Source organism: Salvia splendens, chromosome 13 (assembly GCF_004379255.2).
Source record: "Salvia splendens isolate huo1 chromosome 13, SspV2, whole genome shotgun sequence".
Classification (NCBI taxonomy): domain Eukaryota; kingdom Viridiplantae; phylum Streptophyta; class Magnoliopsida; order Lamiales; family Lamiaceae; genus Salvia; species Salvia splendens.
Window position 1 is genome coordinate 6,525,661 of NC_056044.1, and position 18,329 is coordinate 6,543,989.

The 18,329-nt window shown below is 34.9% G+C and overlaps 2 protein-coding genes across 2 annotated transcripts; one reads left to right on the forward strand and one right to left on the reverse strand.

The window, feature by feature from the left end:
- Positions 1–4,078: 4,078 nt before the first annotated feature.
- LOC121762147 (sulfite oxidase-like) lies at positions 4,079–8,576 on the reverse strand. The gene is made up of 12 exons (XM_042157945.1): positions 8,289–8,576; positions 7,698–7,813; positions 7,545–7,607; positions 7,431–7,467; positions 7,006–7,087; positions 6,144–6,262; positions 5,964–6,059; positions 5,757–5,867; positions 5,581–5,682; positions 5,254–5,301; positions 4,724–4,939; positions 4,079–4,592 (listed from the first exon to the last, which is right to left on the reverse strand). The coding sequence occupies exons 1-12, from the start codon at positions 8,361–8,363 to the stop codon at positions 4,476–4,478; spliced, it is 1,182 nt and encodes a 393-aa protein (XP_042013879.1). The 5' UTR covers positions 8,364–8,576; the 3' UTR covers positions 4,079–4,475.
- Positions 8,577–15,004: 6,428 nt separating this feature from the next.
- On the forward strand, positions 15,005–17,607 carry LOC121763099 (probable NADH dehydrogenase [ubiquinone] 1 alpha subcomplex subunit 12). Its single transcript, XM_042159163.1, has 5 exons — positions 15,005–15,156; positions 15,526–15,552; positions 16,349–16,440; positions 16,955–17,064; positions 17,145–17,607. Exons 1-5 carry the CDS (start codon positions 15,068–15,070, stop codon positions 17,298–17,300), a joined length of 474 nt encoding a protein of 157 aa, XP_042015097.1. The 5' UTR covers positions 15,005–15,067; the 3' UTR covers positions 17,301–17,607.
- Positions 17,608–18,329: the final 722 nt, after the last annotated feature.

Here is an 18,329-nt window from a genome sequence, read left to right on the forward strand (position 1 = left end):
TGTGAATACTTTTATAAATTTTAATATTTTTTATCGTCACACCCCAACCATTCTGACGTATATTCTTATATTTAATAGAATTTAAATTTTAATCAAATAACCCACGTGTGACCAAAGCATCAATGATATCTTACTCATAAAAATATTATTAATGGTTTATTTAAGCCACAACTCAGTATATACAAATTTCATCTTTAATTTCACATCACACAAATATCAAGCAATCCTTTATCACATATAATCAGACACAATATACATAATATATCATAAACAATTTCATGCTCATATGCATATGTCTCTCTCTTCATTTTTATTATTTTGTAACAAATCAAGTCTGGTGTTTGCCCGGGATTTCCATTGTATATGACTCAAAGGTCCATTGTCATTGTATACATATACATGGACGGACCTAAGCATGGGCCAAGCCACCGCTCTAGCGGGGGCTTGGCCGGTCCCGGTGCTGGTCCAGTACTTCCACCATGGTTGTCTGTGTCTGCACGTTGCACCTTTTACATTTTTTTTACAGAAACATGAAAGAATGAAGGGGATGAGAAAGGGAGAAGAAGCCGAAAGAGAAATGGGAGAGAAATAGAAAGTAATAATGACAATTGAATTTCCAACTATATGGGGTCCACAATCTATTCATATACTACTACTTCTATTGGTATTTTTTATAGAGGGAACGTCATTTTTGGTCCACGAACTTTGACAAAGTATCATTTTAGGTCCGTGAACTTTGAAAATATCATTTTAGGTCCGTGAACTTTGAAAATATCATTTTAGGTCCGTGAACTTTGAGTTAGTATCATTTGAGGTACTTTTTACTATTTCCATATTTTTTTGGACGAAAATACCCTCAATACCTTAAAGTGTATATATTTTTAATAAATTTATCATATACTCATAATTTTATAAATATCTTTAAAATATATTTTTGACAAATTTTCTAAATATAATTTGACCTTAAATATTATCACTTAATTTTGTGACATGCAAGTAAAATTGCTTCTTCAATTTTTTATATTATTTTTTTAAAACTTAAATAAAGAACTTTTCTTTAATAATAAAAAATTGAATAAAGATCTTTTCTTGCATGTCACAAAATTAAATGATAATATTGAAGGTCAAATTATATTTAGAAAATTTGTCAAAAATATATTGTAAAGATATTTATAAAAAGATCTTTATTCAATTTTTTATTATTAAAGAAAGTTCTTTATTCAATTTTAAAAAAAATTAATATAAAAAATTGAAGAAGCAATTTTACTTGCATGTCACAAAATTAAGTGATAATATTTAAGGTCAAATTATATTTAGAAAATTTGTCAAAAATATATTGTAAAGATATTTATAAAAAAATATGAATATATGATAAATTTATTAAAAAGTATATACACTTTAAGGTATTGAGGGTATTTTCATACAAAAAAACTTGGAAATAGTAAAAAGTACCTCAAATGATACTAATTCAAAGTTCACGGACCTAAAATGATATTTTCAAAGTTCACGGACCTAAAATGATACTTTGGCAAAGTTCGTGGACCAAAAATGATGTTCCCTCTTTTTTATATTATATACTCCTACAACTATAAATCCTTGTTTCGAGATATTTGAGAATAGTAGATATAATGATATAATCAAGTTCGCTTCTTTTTATTTATATGCAGAGTACGTATATGCTACTCTTCTTGCATTTATAGTACAATACTATGAGTTTTACGTAACAAATTATTTTACACATCTCCATAATGTCACAATTTATGTGTATCTATGTTAGTATATAAAATGTTAGTCAAAAATTAATCTAGTTAATTTATTTAAAAGTAGAATATAAAATCATGATTTTTTTAATTTTTATTAGACTATATACTTTTTCTTTTTGTTTTTTTTCTTATTTTAATAAAAGACCATCGTTTAACTTTTAAATGTTTTCAAAAGACAACATTTTATAATTGGATGATATAATTGTGAAAATTTAAAAGTTTACGATTTAATATTATAATTTTAAATATAATGAAATGACTTGGCCAAAATTTACTAAAATTTTTAATTTGAATGAATATTATTTCTTATAAAAAAATATATGAAATTTTGTATTTGAAATTCTCAAATTGTGTTTTCATCATTTTATAAAATTTTAAAATAAATAAAGGAGGTAAGAATGAGAAATTATATTTAAAGTATATATATACTTTATTTTTTATAATTTTAGCACCGGCTTATCGAAAGTTCTAGTTCCGTCCCTATACATATATATATGACCCGTAGGTCCATTGTCATCAATTGCCATTATATATGACCCGTAGGTCCATTGTCATTGTATATCAAACCCCGGGCAAGATTGTCACAGATCCTCTTAATCCGATGATTCAAATAATTTCAATACAGTATCTATCACGTATCCATTGCGCCAATCACAAGTTTAGATCATATTCCATCAAATAGTTCCAATACAATACACAAAATATATCCATGGACCATGGTAGCATTCACATATGTATATCATATTCCACCATTAATATCAATTAACACATAATCATATCTGGGTACATCAGGACCCTTTCGACGTTGCACAAAAGCCATTACTTTACGTTCAGCTAGCACTAAAAAGGCTACTCCTAGTAGAAGTGGTAGAATTATTCCAAGTATTTCAGCTGGAACAGCTATGTACATTTATCCAATTTTTCACTTTACTATAGCAAAGAGTCATATAAAACATTTAAAATTAAAAGTGTGATACACACCTTAATTAGCATAGATAATTTTATTCGAGCTCCTAATTCCATTCTCCTGCTCCATTAGCAAAGAGTCATTGATCCCTTTTTGTTTTGAGATGTGTCTTTGGTCTACTGACTGTGCTCTAAAATAATTCTATTTTCTTTCTTTTATGAGGACCACTGTTTCGACTAATATTCCCATTTTTTTTGTCTCCCTTTCTCCTCTTTCTATCCGAATGAAAGATAAAAGATCTGTGTATGTATTCGAGAGTTTTTGTAGTCGATTTCGCCACCCTAAAAACAAATATTTCTAATGGCCTAGTTATATGTACATAATATCATTATTGGAATCGAGAATATATATAACATAGACAAATGTTCAATCTATTAACTGGGCCACGTATTTAATTTTGATGACTAACCTTCTTTTTGAATTCTTTTATTTTTTTACTTCTTTAGTAGGTGTACTAAACATATATATAATATGTACGTACATATATAGTTTTCCATGCACACACAAGATTCATAATTACTATGCACTTTCATGCACCCACATACGTATTTAATTTTAATATTTAACATTTAGGACCATAAATTTTACATATAATATATATTTATATTTATTAATAAATTTTCAAGAATTCAAACTATATATAAATATATATTTATATGGCCCGATATAATAAAATATTACTCTATACGATACTCAATATATATATTTATAATTCAATTGATGATAAAATATACAAAAATATTAAATAATACTATTTCAGGTCATGGATGTTACATTCACTATATATAAAAAATATTTTATGAATTTTAATATTTTTTATTATAAGTAAAATTAATATTAAATTAATTAGGTAAATTTGGTCAATTAAATTCATACTTAAGTAATTAATTTGGCCAAAATTCATTTGACAGTTAGGAAATGTTAATTCTGAACCAAAAGATAATTAATGTATACAACCAAAAAAAAATTTAGGGCTCATGTAAGGGAACAAATCTGGACTTTAGTCAACAAGAAAAGAAAAAAAAAAGGTGTGAAAAACAGTTTTTCAATTTAGCTCATCAGCAAATTCGTTTTAAATAACCGTACAAATTTTTCTAAAATTTAAAATAAATATGAACGTCGATTAATGTCATCTAAAAGGTCTTGTAAGACGGTATTAACACAAGTTTTGTGTTTGTATAAATAATAGTAGTGCACAATTGATTAATGTCATTTATTTTCCACAAACATGATTGAATCTAATATAGATCTTGTTCGATGACAGAGTGCATGCAGCTAACTTGATAAGACGCTTCCCATCCAACCAACAAGTCATTGGTTCGAGTCATCTCGTATGCACGTGTGTAAATATCAACAATATGCAACAACGATATTATAATCCATGTGGTTCGAATCGTTTTGTTCATGGCGCACACATATTATTTTACACCGACCATACAATATACAACGACGACGTTATAATCCATGTAACGACATTAAGCAACTACTAACAGATTCCGTTTCAATAGTTCAAGACATAGCAATAAAAAGAAAAAACAAACACGGGAAAGAACGAAGGGCCAGACTGCGTCTTGTCCTTGAAACCGTCATAGTAGGACAAGCGCGAAAAGATCAGTATCTCAGTATAGCAGCGTATTCGTGATCAGAAAATGTGTGCGCATGTCAAACTTATGATAAAATCGAACCACCCTTCTCGAGCCCTCGAAGAGAATTCAAACATTTGTAACAATAATTAGGAAGTTCGCCTATAGGTTTGAGTGACCAATACGGACTTGGACCCGATGCCATGAAGTGTTTAGTATCCCCCTCAAGTTCCAGATGGCATCTACGTTTTCAGGTTGGACATTTCCAGCCACATCCACCTGAAGAGACACGTTGCGAACAAGAAGTAGGATGAAACAGTTAAAATCAGAGAATTTTTGGTTACCAACTCAAAAAGCTACTTTTTCATGAAATCGAGATATAAGTGGAGGGTGGAAGAAAAGCGACGTACTGCTTTGGCAACAATCTCAGTGCTCTGAGGTATGTTAGCTTCAGCCTCAAAAAGCACCCATGCCCATTTATCACTACTGTCATGGTCAGAAATGTATGGAACACCGGATTTTTGTGATTTAGAGGCTTCTATCCATGTCTTGCCTCCATCTATAGATACATCGACCCTTTCTATGCCCCGCCCACCTCCTGATGCTGCATAACCCTTGATAGTTATCTGAGTATTGAAAAAACTTTATGGTGATTTAATGCATAGGATCCAATAAATAAGCTACAGAGAGAGAAGCAATGAAGGTCTACACCACTACAATGTTCATAATTGTCACATTCCCTCTTTTGCCTAGCGTCTACAGTTTCAGTTATTTATAGATCCCAAATTTCGGTTTCAGGTGTTGCAACTTGCAACCATAAAAGCTGGATAGTTGTCTTTCAGTCTAATGAAGTGGTTAGTTTCTCCGTCAAGAGTTAAATTTAAGTACAGAACCAAGGACCTACAGCAAATCACGAATGGTAGGAGTCGGAAATGCATACCTTTCCAGGTTTTACCAAGTTTGTATCTTCCAGAGAACATATTGCACTCTGCAAGGATGTTGCACCAATCAGTCAAGAATCATTTATCTTTGAGCAAACCGGAAAAGAAAATAATCGAGGTCCCAAAAGTACATACTTTTTATATTTATTAGTCATAAGACTTGGGCCCAAAACATTATATAAAAGCCACAAGGGGCAACATTTATGATTAATACATTTTTTTCTTTTTATGTGAGTGTTATTTTATGTCTTTATAATAAAAGGCAGAGAACCCATTTCTTATTGTTCTTCTAGGGATTTCTTTTTGTTAGAATCGGCTCTTAGTACCTGAACAGGAAAATCCATCTGTGGACGCCTCGTGGGCCAACTGATGTTGTTCCAATCAACTGAAGGTGGAAACATTTTATAATCCCTTTGCATGAAAAATCCCTGCATAAGACAAATACAAACTTCTTGAAGTGATGGATCGAATGCTTCCGAGCACTAGTAAAGCAGATTCTAACCTGGCATTCTTCTACAATAATGTTGATGGAATCAAGCCATTTAACAGAACGAGCACCAATAACACCAGGGACAATCACACGCAATGGAAATCCATGATCCCTGTTAAGAGTCTTTGCACAAGCAACACGACAGTGTTAATACAGCAAAGATCTGTCTGTAAATTATACGATAGCAATTCACTGTGTCATTATGGTCAGAAAGAGAACCTCTCCATTCATCTCATAAGCTAGTAAAACATCAGACTCGGGGTTTGTGGCTTGAATCAACGGGATAGATGCCGTGTAAGGGCCTCCATTTTCTTCCTATACTTACAACAGATGGGGTTAGTCGACATTCTTGATTTTCAATAGAGCAGAACAAAATGATATGGAGCGAAAGGGAATTACCTTACACTTATCAATGCTTACAAATTCAACATGCTTTTGTCCAGATGGTGTTACACGTGAGCAGTTAGGAATTCCAACTAGTGCAAGAACATCTGCTAATTTGGCCCCACCCCACACAGCTAAAATGACATGCATAAAGTCACGAGTCAAGATATAAGCTTTATATCCTAGAGTATTTGTCACACACCATATAATGAACTCATGAACAAAAAAAGCTCCAGATCAATTGAAACTAACAACTTTACTTGCAGTCATCTCAGCTAGAGACTAGAAAGTAGCAACAATAAGGAAAAGTTCTGGGAATAAATAAATCATGTTGTGTAGTCAGCCCATTTCAAACTTGGGAAAATAAAGCTAGCACATAAAGCTGATAAATCTGGTGCACTTAGCCTCGGACTATAGATGTATCATATATGTTCAAGCAAGATCACCAAAACTAAAATCACATTTCAGCAGTCACATCCACCAGCTAAGAACATTTGGATAACAGCATTTTTTAGAAAAGCTAGATAAATATTCATCCAAAAACAGAAAAATGTGGCCAACAATTTCAAGTGAGAACCTGAAAGACTTAACTATTCGCTCTCAAATGAATTCCCTTACATAATCCAAATCCTTGATCATCTTGTAAGAAATCTAATATAAATATTAAAAGACACATTATACAGATGTAAGATCCAAAAACCTGAGAACATAGAATGCCTAGAAGACGCTAAACCTCAGCTGTAGATTATATAACTTGTCAATCATCCCACTATACTGATATTGGGGTGGCATCCAAGAAACAATACATACAAGATGATCATGTTTGTAAATACAAAATTACTTTGGAGTTGAGTCCAACATCAACTCCAACACTTACCATTTCCTATCGCAGCAACATCCCATCCAACTCCTTTGACCTGACGAGTTTTGCTCATGGCCGTCCTCCTATTCCCAGCACACTGAATAACACAACTACATTACATTATTGTTTGGAAAGAAAAAAAACTCCAGTATAACGTAGTAACTGTTATGAACAATTCCATAGCGATAAGCAAACACAAAATATAACAAGTCTCAACGACTTCAAGCTAAAACTAAGAGAATAATAAATTTATTTTGGGTATACACAAAAAGCAAATATTATGTCAACTAATCTAGCTAGGTATCTCAACACCTTTCAAATCGCTGGGGATATACTGAGTCATTAACGCCTTAGTGACCAACATATAACCATCTCCGACCATAGAAGGTAACGAAAGCCCGAAATTCACTAAAATAAGAAGGGTGAAGTAATAAACAAACCTGTAAAGTGGCAGTGACATTATATTTTGGAAGCTTCCTGTTGATCATTAGACAAAATTAGCATCACACAAAAAAAGTTTGGATTGAAAACAAGGCCAATAGATGATCACTCACCAAATATCTTTCATGAACAATTCTATTGGACTTCCTCTTAGACCAGTGACAGAAACACTATATCTGATTGGCCAAAACGGATAAGTAAGCGAATTAGTGAAACTTCACATTAGGATATCAACCATACATAGTAACATGAAAAGGTAAACTTACTTGTCTAAGTCATCCACGGCTGGAATTGGACCATGGTTCCTCTTATAGAAGAACTCCACAGGTGTGATGTAAGATGAAACTAAATCTTTTCGCTGTGGCTCAGCATTGAAAGGTTCCTGAATTTATGAAAAGAAAGGTATAGTCTACATTTATTTGTTCTTCTCTACTGCAATGATCTCATAACATTGCACAAGCTAATTACATTCAGATATGAGAAAAACAAAAACGTACTACTCCATAAAACTACAATCCCTTGCAATAAGTAGACTATTTTGTTGTTGTATCTTATTCTTCATAAGCTCTCTCTCAACTTGTATTGCATTTACACCGAGTTCACTACAAGATTAATACCAGAAAATTAACTAAAATTCTGTATCGCTTTTGTTCACGATTCAGATATTAATTCCTCGTAAAAAAGAGATGTCTGATTAAGATTCAATCAATACACAATTCAAATCGCTTGATCATATAATCTCTAACTCGACAAATTGAATAGTGGATTACAGCGAGTCCATGGAAAGCATATAAAACAAGATATACATTAGATGAAATTCCAGCAAACACAACTCCAAAAAACTAATCGACTTGAACCTTGGAATTAATAGCGAGAGAAGGGTGACGCGAAGGCTCCTGCGAGTAATCGGAAGGTGCCCTCAATCCAGGCATATTGCTGAGGATTTTCTGATCTCCGAGCTCAGTTCAGTGTGTAGTGTGTGAAAATGGAGCAGAAGCTTTGGGGATATCTGTCGGTTGTCACAACAGGGTCCCACTTATAGGTTTTGCCAATGGATTAAGGTGGCTGTGAGATTAGTGTTTGCCACCGATGTGTGACTCTAACTTATCCTGCAATTCTATGGGTGGGTTTTGTAGTTTTGGATTCACCGCCCTTTTAAGTTTTAATTATGCCTCCATTACTTGGATTTAATGGGAATTCATACCATCAGTAATGGGCGCCCTAAAGACGCGTCCTAAGAGCATCCACAACCGTGCTCTTACCAGCGCTACGATTGTGGGTCCGGCCCCACTTTTTCTGCCGGCTCTCTGGTAAGAGCACAACCCCCACAGCTGTGCTCTTCTGCAAGGACGAGCACAATTAATTTAAAATTCAATTAAACAAAAACATTTTCATAATACTAAAATTCATTAAAAAACATAAATAATATTACAAATGACAAATAAAATAAAAATGACATAATTAAAATCCTAAAAATTAAAAATTACATAACTAAAATACTAAAAATTAAAAAAACCACTACTCGTTGCCGAATTTCGCCCACATGTGTTTGATTAGGTCTTCTTGTAGCTGAATGTGAGTTGATCTAGTTCGTTGAGGAGGAGGAGCGGGGGTATTCTCCGCGACATATGCTTCGTAAGCGGCACGATGTTGTTCGTAGTATTCTTATTCTTCGCGCTCCGCTTCTGTCATGAGATGGGTGAAATCCATTTGAGGTTTTGAGTGAGGGATGAATGTGTTGATAGTTTGTATGAGAATATGAATTAGAGATGAATGAGAGATGATTTGATGTGATAAATGGATGATGAATGTGTGTATTTATAGATGATTTTGGGGGAAAAAATAAATAAAAATTCCAAAAAATTCAGAAAAATGGGCAAAAAAACGGCAATATTTTTGGGATTTGAAAAATAATTTTTTTTTATTTTTTATCATTATTTATAATTAAATAACGAATTTTAAATAATAAAAAAATATTCAAAGGCAACGGCTATGCCGTTGCCCAATCGCGTGCCCCCACGTCACCTGCTCGCTGGCACGGCGCTGCTCGATGCATCGAGCAGCGTCGTGCCAGCGGCGGCGAGACACGTCCGTGCCAGCGGCGCGGACGGACGCGGGTTACGGCGCCACTTTTGTGGATGCTCTAAAGCTTGCCCTATGCACCGCCACGTCAGCATTTTATCCTCCTGCCCTTCCACCTGCAGTGGGGCGCCCTGAGCATTTTAACTGTTTTGTTAATTAATTTACTGTTTTCAAATATATAAATGTAAACTTATTAAAAAACACAACGATTAACTAAGAACGGCAAAAAATTCATTGATTATAAAAACAAAGTTACACGAGTTAGAAATAAAAAAAAAAGACTATCCTACAAAAGCCCCAACTTCCGGCTTAACTCATCGCTCAACCTCTGGAGGTGCTCAGCTTGGGCCGGATCCGTACACCTCATAAGGGCGTTGTGCGTATCCTGTTAGGGTTTAGTATACTGAAAAGCATGTTTCGAGCAAATTCGCACGAATAGGAATTTTGCTTGTATATGAAAAAACTCTACAATCCACTTTTAACCCGATTCAGTATTATTCGAGCAGTTTGCACGAATAGAATCAGTATATTATTACATTGTGTTTACTTTTGCGTTTATAAGATGTTTTATAAACATTTAAATGCATAAGAAGTAAACAAAGCCTAAGTCTTTTGCTTAGTAGACTGGTTGTGGGCGTCGTCCACTTTAAGGTAACTACAGTCGGTTCTATGCAATGCTTTGCAAAAGAAAAAGAAGAATTTCACAACCTAGATAGGCTTTGGCTACCTATCGTGAAAGGTTGCAATGTCAGTCCGATTATTTCCAAGCCTTATTGAAATAGATGACTTTGGTGTGGTATAGCACTGAATGGATCTAACAGCAAGACGTGTCTTTATGCTATCTACTGAAAGACGGTGTCTTGATAAATATTTAGTTCTTAATCAATGTACGTTAGCATTGAGCATACGATATTGAGTATCTACTACTTTGACTTACCAAAGGTGCGGGTTTTTCGTCACCCAACGATCCAGGTATATTGGGTAGTGGTGATCATTATCTAGCGGTGCTAGGATTGCTATTATGTTGAATCGCGCACGAGGTGAGTCTCGTTTGATAATGTCCTCAAGAGGAGCTTGAACAAGGTTTTATTATTCGGAAACTGGCCAGTTGGAGTTTTATTACTCTATGAATAATAAATAAGTGTTTCTTGCTAAGTCTACTCTTGGAATTAATAAGATGTTAATTAATTAAGTCCATAGCAGACTTTAATTAATTAATGGACATTTCTATCTTAAGCGCGGGAAATAAATAATAAATAAAGTGGAAACCCGGATTACTTGTAATTTCGGATTTGGATGGGGAATTCAATATTACGCCTGTAGTGGCTGCTCGTAATATTCCAATATAAGCTTGTATTAAATTGTGGGTTCAATTTAATTAGGAAAAAGCTAATTGGGTGAGCCCATATCCAAAGCCTTCCATAGATCCCTGACTGGGCCCAATATGAACTATTATAAATATGAGAATAAATGAGACAGAAATGATTGTTAATTTCATTGTGAAATTTCGTCCACTCTCATATTTTGAGGGAGGAACGATTTTCTTGAAGAATTCTCCTCCGTGAGTTCTTCAGCTCCTTCTCCGTGAGAAAGTTCTGTCTTCTTTATTCGAGTCCTAGTGTTTCGATAAGATCGGCCCACCCTGATGTCGAGATACAGTTCGGGACACCAGTCAGAAGATCCGTGGTCTAGTATTGAAGATCATCGTGGAGAAGGCGCAAACAATCGACGATTCTTTGGAGAATCAACGAGGTAAATTGGCTAACTCCGTAGTATGCATGTTTTAGGATTTATTTGTTCTAAAGCATGTATTTAATTCAAGTTATGAGCATGATACATGTGATAATTACGCGAATAGATTTTGTCTAAATAATCTGCTAAATAGATCCGTATTATGTGATTCGTTAGAACGCACGCTTCCGCTACGAACCCCTTCAATTGGTATCAGAGCCAGTCTTTGGCTCTGATTATTTGGATTTAAATTTCGCGAAATTCATGTATGCATGTCTTATTTGATTACGAAGCATGTTCTGGGTGTTTTTGTTTAAATTTTTATGCATGATGAACTCAAGAACTATCGAATCAAAGAACTTGAATTACTCAAACGCACGAGACGTGTGACCCATCGGCGCTCGCGCCGAGACGGATCGCACCACGCGCGATCGAGATAGGGACGTCGAGACAGTGGGAGCCGGGGAGCCGTGATCACGGGGGCGACGCGCAGACGAGTGGGGCTCGTGGTTACACGATCAGCGAAAGGGGAACTCCTCCTTGGAACTTCTGCTTGTCCCTCAAGAGCGCCCAGATGTTGAAATGCTTGAAGTCGTCGTACATAGACTGGTACGACAACAACGCTTTATCGCGCACGTCGCTCAAGCTCTCGCCGCTTCCCTGATCCCTCGAGCACTTCTGGTACTCCGCCGCGAACAGGTTGACTTGCTTTTTCACCTGATCACAGTGCTTGCGGAGCTGCTCCCGTTGGCGCTTGTACGCGCTCGGCGGCTTCGCCTTATTGTAGCGCTCGGCGATGCGCTCCCAGTACGCGAGCTGCTTCTGGTTGTTGGCGAATATCGGGTCCTCCGATATATCCACCCAACACCTCGCCAAGACGAGGGTTTCATCCAGCTGGTAGTTCGTACGGCCGGGGGCGTACTCTTCGTTCGTTGCTGGAGGTGGCAACTTCCTCGCGACGTGCTTGGTCCGCTTCTTTCTGGCGGGAGCGGGGGCGGCGGCCAAGGGCTATCTGCGGAGGGGGCGGCCGCGCGACGCGAAGCGGGGGCATGGCGAGTTGGCGACGGCTCCATGTCGGAGAGACCGTAGGAATCCGTACTGAAGTCCGGATCGTACGTCTGGTTGGCGTCGAACGGCCGATATTCGCCAGGTTGTGTACCCGGCCACCGTGCGACATCTCCAAACGTCGGCTATTAGGACTTGAGTATCCACCGGAATCCATTGTATAGCATAATTGAGAGTTGAAAAGTGAATCGAAAAGTTACAAATGAAAAGTGAAGCCATGGTATATATATAAACAAAATTTTCGAATTTTAAAATTAAAAAAAAAAACTAAAACGCGTTGCATCGTCCGCGTCACCCACAGTGGGCGGACGATGGCGCGGACGATGTCATATTGCCCGCGCTTAGTCTGCAGACTAAGCGTCGGGCGCGGACGACGCATCGTCAGTCGTCCGCGGTGCCACAATGATGGACGATAGTGCGCCCGACGCATCGGGCACGCTATCGTCCGCCCCATTAATGATGCTCTCAAACGTTAAAAATGATAGTAGGAGTAGTAATCAAGAGTGAGTACTCAAATATAGTCTAGGTTAATTGAACCGAATAAAGCTGGTCTAGGATAATAGATAATTTTATTTTTTTATTTCGGTTCCATTTTTCATTTAATGCTTAGGACCAATTTTGGTTACTATTAAAATATTGTCCTATTTCGCTATTTCGATCTGTTCGGGAAATGTTGTCCACTTTGTTTTTTTTTCATTTTTGATAAATGGACTTCACTTTCCACTAACTCATTACACTTAAATTCTATTATAAAACTAATAGTGTATAGATGTGGGGCCTACATTACTAACTTTTTCCACTCACTTTTCTTCACATTTCTTAAAACTCAGGCAGAGTCAAACATGGACAACATTTTGCGGACGGATGAAGTATAAGTTATACTCCCCCTTTTCGCGGTAGTGGGGCATTTCTTTTCAGCACACGATTTAAAAAAGATTGTGTTAAGAAAAGTAGAAAATGAGAAAGGTAGATAGATGAAGAAAGAATAAAGTAAAAGAGAGTAAAGTAACTGATAAGAAATGTGTTGACTTTTACTAAAAAGAAAATGATTCAACTACTATGAAACGTACCAAAATGATAAAATGACTCTACTACTGCAGAACGGATGGAGTAATAAAAATTGAGTTTACCGACGACTTACCGTCCCATATATATATAGAGATAGTTGGGACGATACAAGTTTTATGAGTAATTATTAAAGTAGGAGAAAGATAGAAATAAAAGGTGATTAGAGTATTTTTTTAGTGAAAAAATGAAGTTCACCTCATTAGACTAAAAGAATATCAAAAACAAAATTGACTATTTTTATGGGATGGACCAAAATAAAAAAATGTTCTATTTTTGTGAAACAGATGGGGTATAATATTAGTGTCTAACCTTTGTTCTCTCTAGCATGAATTCTGGATACTAAATTGAATTTGACAGAGTTGTCAAAATGGCTAGGCCGGCCTAGGCTTGCCATGAAATTTGGAGCCCAACCCCCAGCCCGGCTCATGCTCATGCTCATCGATGAAATGGGTTTGGCTAAGCTAGGTTTTATTTTGATATTTTCTATAAATTTGGATTTGACACAGCCCATTGGCCATGAGCTAAGGGAGTGGTTTTACAAATTGAATCCATCGTTGTAGGTTATTGATTACTTGGCTATAACTGATCAGTTAATGACCTAAAGTCTTTATGATAGAATGGAATGAGATTCCTATCTTCATTCCACTCATTTACTTGGTATTTTTCTTCCTTATGAATCATCATTCTATTCCACATAAAAATAGTCATTTTTTCTATTTATCTAAGAAATGGTCATTCCATTCCATTTTTCTCCGTTGTTTTTATTTTAAAATTTAATTATAAAACATGGTAGTATTATTTATATTTATATTTAATACTCACTCAATTTTATAATATTAAAATTTTATAATAAGACTAAAAGTTTTGAATTTTTAATTATTAATAAAAATTCATATTACACACACTATGCACACTATACACACACTATACACATTGCACACACCACACACACTACTACACATAATTTACACACTACTCAATTTCATCCCATTTGTATTCCTTACATTAACCAAGCACAAGAATGGAATGAAATCTCCATTCCATTCCCATCCTCATTTCATTCTCATCTCCATTCCATTCTCTCCTTATTCCATTCCATCATACCAAGAAGCCCCTAAAAATCAGTTCTATAATGTGAAAAATAAAAAGCATGTAGTTAGTATTTTATCATGTGCTATCATAGATTGAATGGTCAATTAGAGATCGTTTGCGGTAGTTCACAGCTAAAATATTTTCGATTGTAAATCAAAGACACTTTACTTTTACTCTTTCTTCTCTTTAATCGTTTATTGGTATTATTTTTCTAAAATAAATACAGAAAATAAAATGCATCTATTAACATTAAATAGAAGGAGTATAACATACTATGACTTATTATTATATAATTATTTGTCTAGAAATAAATTATAAAATTATTTTATTGGAGATAAAACTATAAATATTGTCATATAATTATTTATTTAAAATAAATATGATTATATAATTATTGTTTTAAAATTAAATTGTGAAATTCAATTCAAACCAGATCCATAGTTACGTAAAATTAGCCCAAATAAAAATATCTTACTGGCTGAAGCCCAAATGGATCTGAGCCACAATCACTATTAGGCCCAGAAAACCCAACTGATTTGGGCGGTGGCCTGAATCACTAGAGTGGGAGAGGGAGAGAGAGAGAGAGAGAGAGCTAGAAATGGCAGCGGTGGTGAGAGGCGCGATGAAATTGATTAAAGAAAAAGGAATCGGAGGTTTCTTTAGGGAGATCCGTGAAGAAGGATACCTGTCAGTTCCATTTAAATTCGCCTGAAATATGTTTTTTATGTTCCATTTTTTTACGATTTGCGTTGATCCAAATAATTGCGGATATGCCTCCTTAGATTGAAATGTTTCTTAATTGTTTGCATTCTTATATGATTGGGCATGTATCGGTTGAATGAACTTAGTTCCTTTTTTCGATTTAAGTCTAGCAGTTAGGGTTCAATCAGGCGAGCTTTAGCAATTCAGTCGATATGGAGAGTGTAAATGATTAACATTTCATTATTTCAGATTGTTGATTCATGGATTTCTAGAATTTCATTGCATTTGTAGTGTTTGGCCTTATTTTTCATTTATGTGGTGTTATTTCTGATTCGTACTATTTCCTATTTACAGGAGTGCGCTTTTGGATGGAAATCTCATGTAAGTAGAACTGGCCAGCTCCTTTTGATGGAACATTTAGTAACTGTGGAATGTGATGTTACTCAACATGGCGCTGGCATGATAAATTGCATTTTTAACAGAAAACGACATAGATGAATTTACCTTTCCTAGTTTATGAGGTTCTAAGTTGGCTTTGGAGCTCTATGAGAACGTTGTTTTCTATTTAAATATTTACTGGATAAGTATTGCTCAACTATGATAAATTTGAGTGAACTCTACTGCAACATATTCAGCTAGGAAGCCATTCTGAAAAAGTTGTTTACTTAAGCATATTAAGACTAGTTAAAGAACCTTTTTTTTCCTCATTTGGGATGATTTTGTAACCTGAATTTTAGCTTCTCTTCTGTAACTATTTTACTCGTTCATTTTCACTGAAACTTCTCTTTATTTGATCTTTCTCGATATTGAGCAAGCAGGGTTTTAATACTATGCTTTGCAATGTTTCTGAGTTTATCAATATTCTTATCTGTAAACAACCTCCTCCAGGAATAGGACTGGAAACTCTTGCCACAGTTGTGGTCAATAAACTGATTTACTGAATACTGGATTAGTCTTGCTCATCTTCCGAACCATGATACCCGTTAGTCTGTTACTGTGGTTGCTAAAGTGAAACTGCAGTTTTTGTTTAACTTATACAGACAAACAAAGATTCACAATATGAATACTGGATTGCTCTTCCTCACCTTCCGAATCATGTTTGATGTGACCTTATTACCTCTTAGTATGTCACTGTGTTTGCTAAAGTGAAACTCCATTTTTCATGTTACTTACATAGGCAAACGAAGATTCACAACATTGGTGCAACGGTGGTGGGTGTTGACAAATTTGGCAATAAGTACTATGAGAAACTTGGAGACACTCAATATGGTTAGTGCCGCATTTCATTGATTGGCTCATTGAGCTTTCTAAATAGTTTTCATCTACCAGTCTCAGTGCACAACATTCATTTTCCTTGTAGTAGCTTTTTTCCTGTTGTATATCTATTCACCATAACGTTTCTGAAATGATGATTACAAAACAGGGATGTGACATCTTTTTAGTGAAAATGTTGGTGACTGTTTGAAAAAGTGAAATTGGAAAACACTAATTTCAATTTGTTGTTTAGGAGGATAAACTGATAGGAAAAATACCAAGGAAGCTATTGAAACATTCCTTCAATATCTGGATCAATCCCCAGCTACAATGATAGATGAGAGACTAATTCAGTGAAACGTAAATTGTATAGGAAAATGCTTCCATGTGCTGAAACTTTTTCTTACTAGGCAGGGTTACCTTTCCATTGCCTATTTTTTTGTTCGGATTCTTTCATAACTGCTACAAACACAGACCCTTCCATTTAAAATTTCAATGGTGAATAATTTATAATTGAAATCTATTATAGGGAGACATAGGTGGGTCGAGTATGCTTCCAAGGACCGTTACAATGCCTCTCAAGTCCCACCAGAATGGCATGGCTGGCTTCATTACATAACTGATCATACCGGAGATGAGGTTAGCTCTAACCCCCTCAACTTATTTATATAGTATTTTTTTATATACTCCTTGCTAACCTAGGATTGCATTCCATGCAGTTGCTCTTGTTGAAGCCAACGAGATATGGTGTTGAACACAAACAAAATTTTTCTGGAGAGGGAGACGAATACATCTATCACTCCAAGGGACATGCCCTCAACCCTGGGCAAAGAGATTGGACGCGATACCAAACATGGCAGCCCAAGAAGCCTTGAGTCCTCTTGTTTAAAGCAAGCAAAAAAACGGAGCTTGAGATGTGAATCATTTGTCCTACCTTGCCTTCCATTTAATAAGATGCCTGAATGAACTATATGTAGTCAGATATGTGGATCCTTTTCTCTTTTAACTACATTCAGTGTGACACTTCATTTTCTGAATATTTGTTGTGAGAATATGTTTTTGAACAAGTTGCCTTCTGTTCCATTATGTAGGAGGAAACTGGGTTCCAGTATGGTGTATTTTTGCTGAATTTTTAGATTTTTTAATGTTAACCCTGCAAGGAATATGAATATTCTTGTGTTACATTATGGGAACAAAAGAGACTAGTTTGGCTGTTTGGTGATACTCTCTGGTTCAAATTTTCTTGTGTAATATACTATGACAGTTTTCCCATAGCTAGCAAATTGAATCCTACATATGCAAAGTTAAATCTTTTTATGCAAATTAAATGTAGAAGCTAGTCGCAATTTATTGAACTATTTTGTTTATTTTATTTAATTTTGGTCTTGTTTGATAGCGTGTCCAGATTAAAATCTAAATTAAAATCAACATAAAAGTAAAGATTAAAAAACGTCTTGTTTTTTTTATGTATAAAACGTCTTGTTTTTTACTAGTACTACTAGATCAGATTAAAACCATAAGTTAAATTATTATGTAAATTAAACTGTAAAATTATACTACTATTCTATAAAAAAAATTTGTTCACATCTCTATTAAAAGTAAAAAAAATAATAGTACTCCTTTTGTTCTATTAGTATTGATGCACTTTTTTGGGTTAGTAAATAAATGTTTAGTGAGTTAAGTGGATTGATAGTAATTAGAATAAAAAGTAGAAAAAATAATAAAAGAAAAGAAGAGAAAGTAAAGTGTTGAATTTTGCCAAAACATAAATAATCCAAATGTAATGAAATAACACAAAAATAAATATGACACGATACTAATGAGACCGATGGAGTATTAATCCATCACCCTATAAAAATAAGTTACTAATGTTTAAATGGACTTTAGTCTAATGTTTAAGTTAC

What these genes read in the sequence shown, in the direction of transcription:
- LOC121763099 (XM_042159163.1), top strand. Translation starts at nt 15,068, where the DNA reads ATGGCAGCGGTGGTGAGAGGCGCGATGAAATTGATTAAAGAAAAAGGA. An exon ending in ATCCGTGAAGAAGGATACCT is followed by an intron (nt 15,157 to 15,525) that starts GTCAGTTCCATT and finishes TCCTATTTACAG; the next exon opens with GAGTGCGCTTTTGGATGGAA. An exon ending in CTTTTGGATGGAAATCTCAT is followed by an intron (nt 15,553 to 16,348) that starts GTAAGTAGAACT and finishes TTACTTACATAG; the next exon opens with GCAAACGAAGATTCACAACA.
- LOC121762147 (XM_042157945.1), bottom strand. Translation starts at nt 8,363, where the DNA reads ATGCCTGGATTGAGGGCACCTTCCGATTACTCGCAGGAGCCTTCGCGT. An exon ending in GCCGTGGATGACTTAGACAA is followed by an intron (nt 7,608 to 7,697) that starts GTAAGTTTACCT and finishes TTGGCCAATCAG; the next exon opens with ATATAGTGTTTCTGTCACTG. An exon ending in TGTTGCTGCGATAGGAAATG is followed by an intron (nt 6,263 to 7,005) that starts GTAAGTGTTGGA and finishes ATGTCATTTTAG; the next exon opens with CTGTGTGGGGTGGGGCCAAA.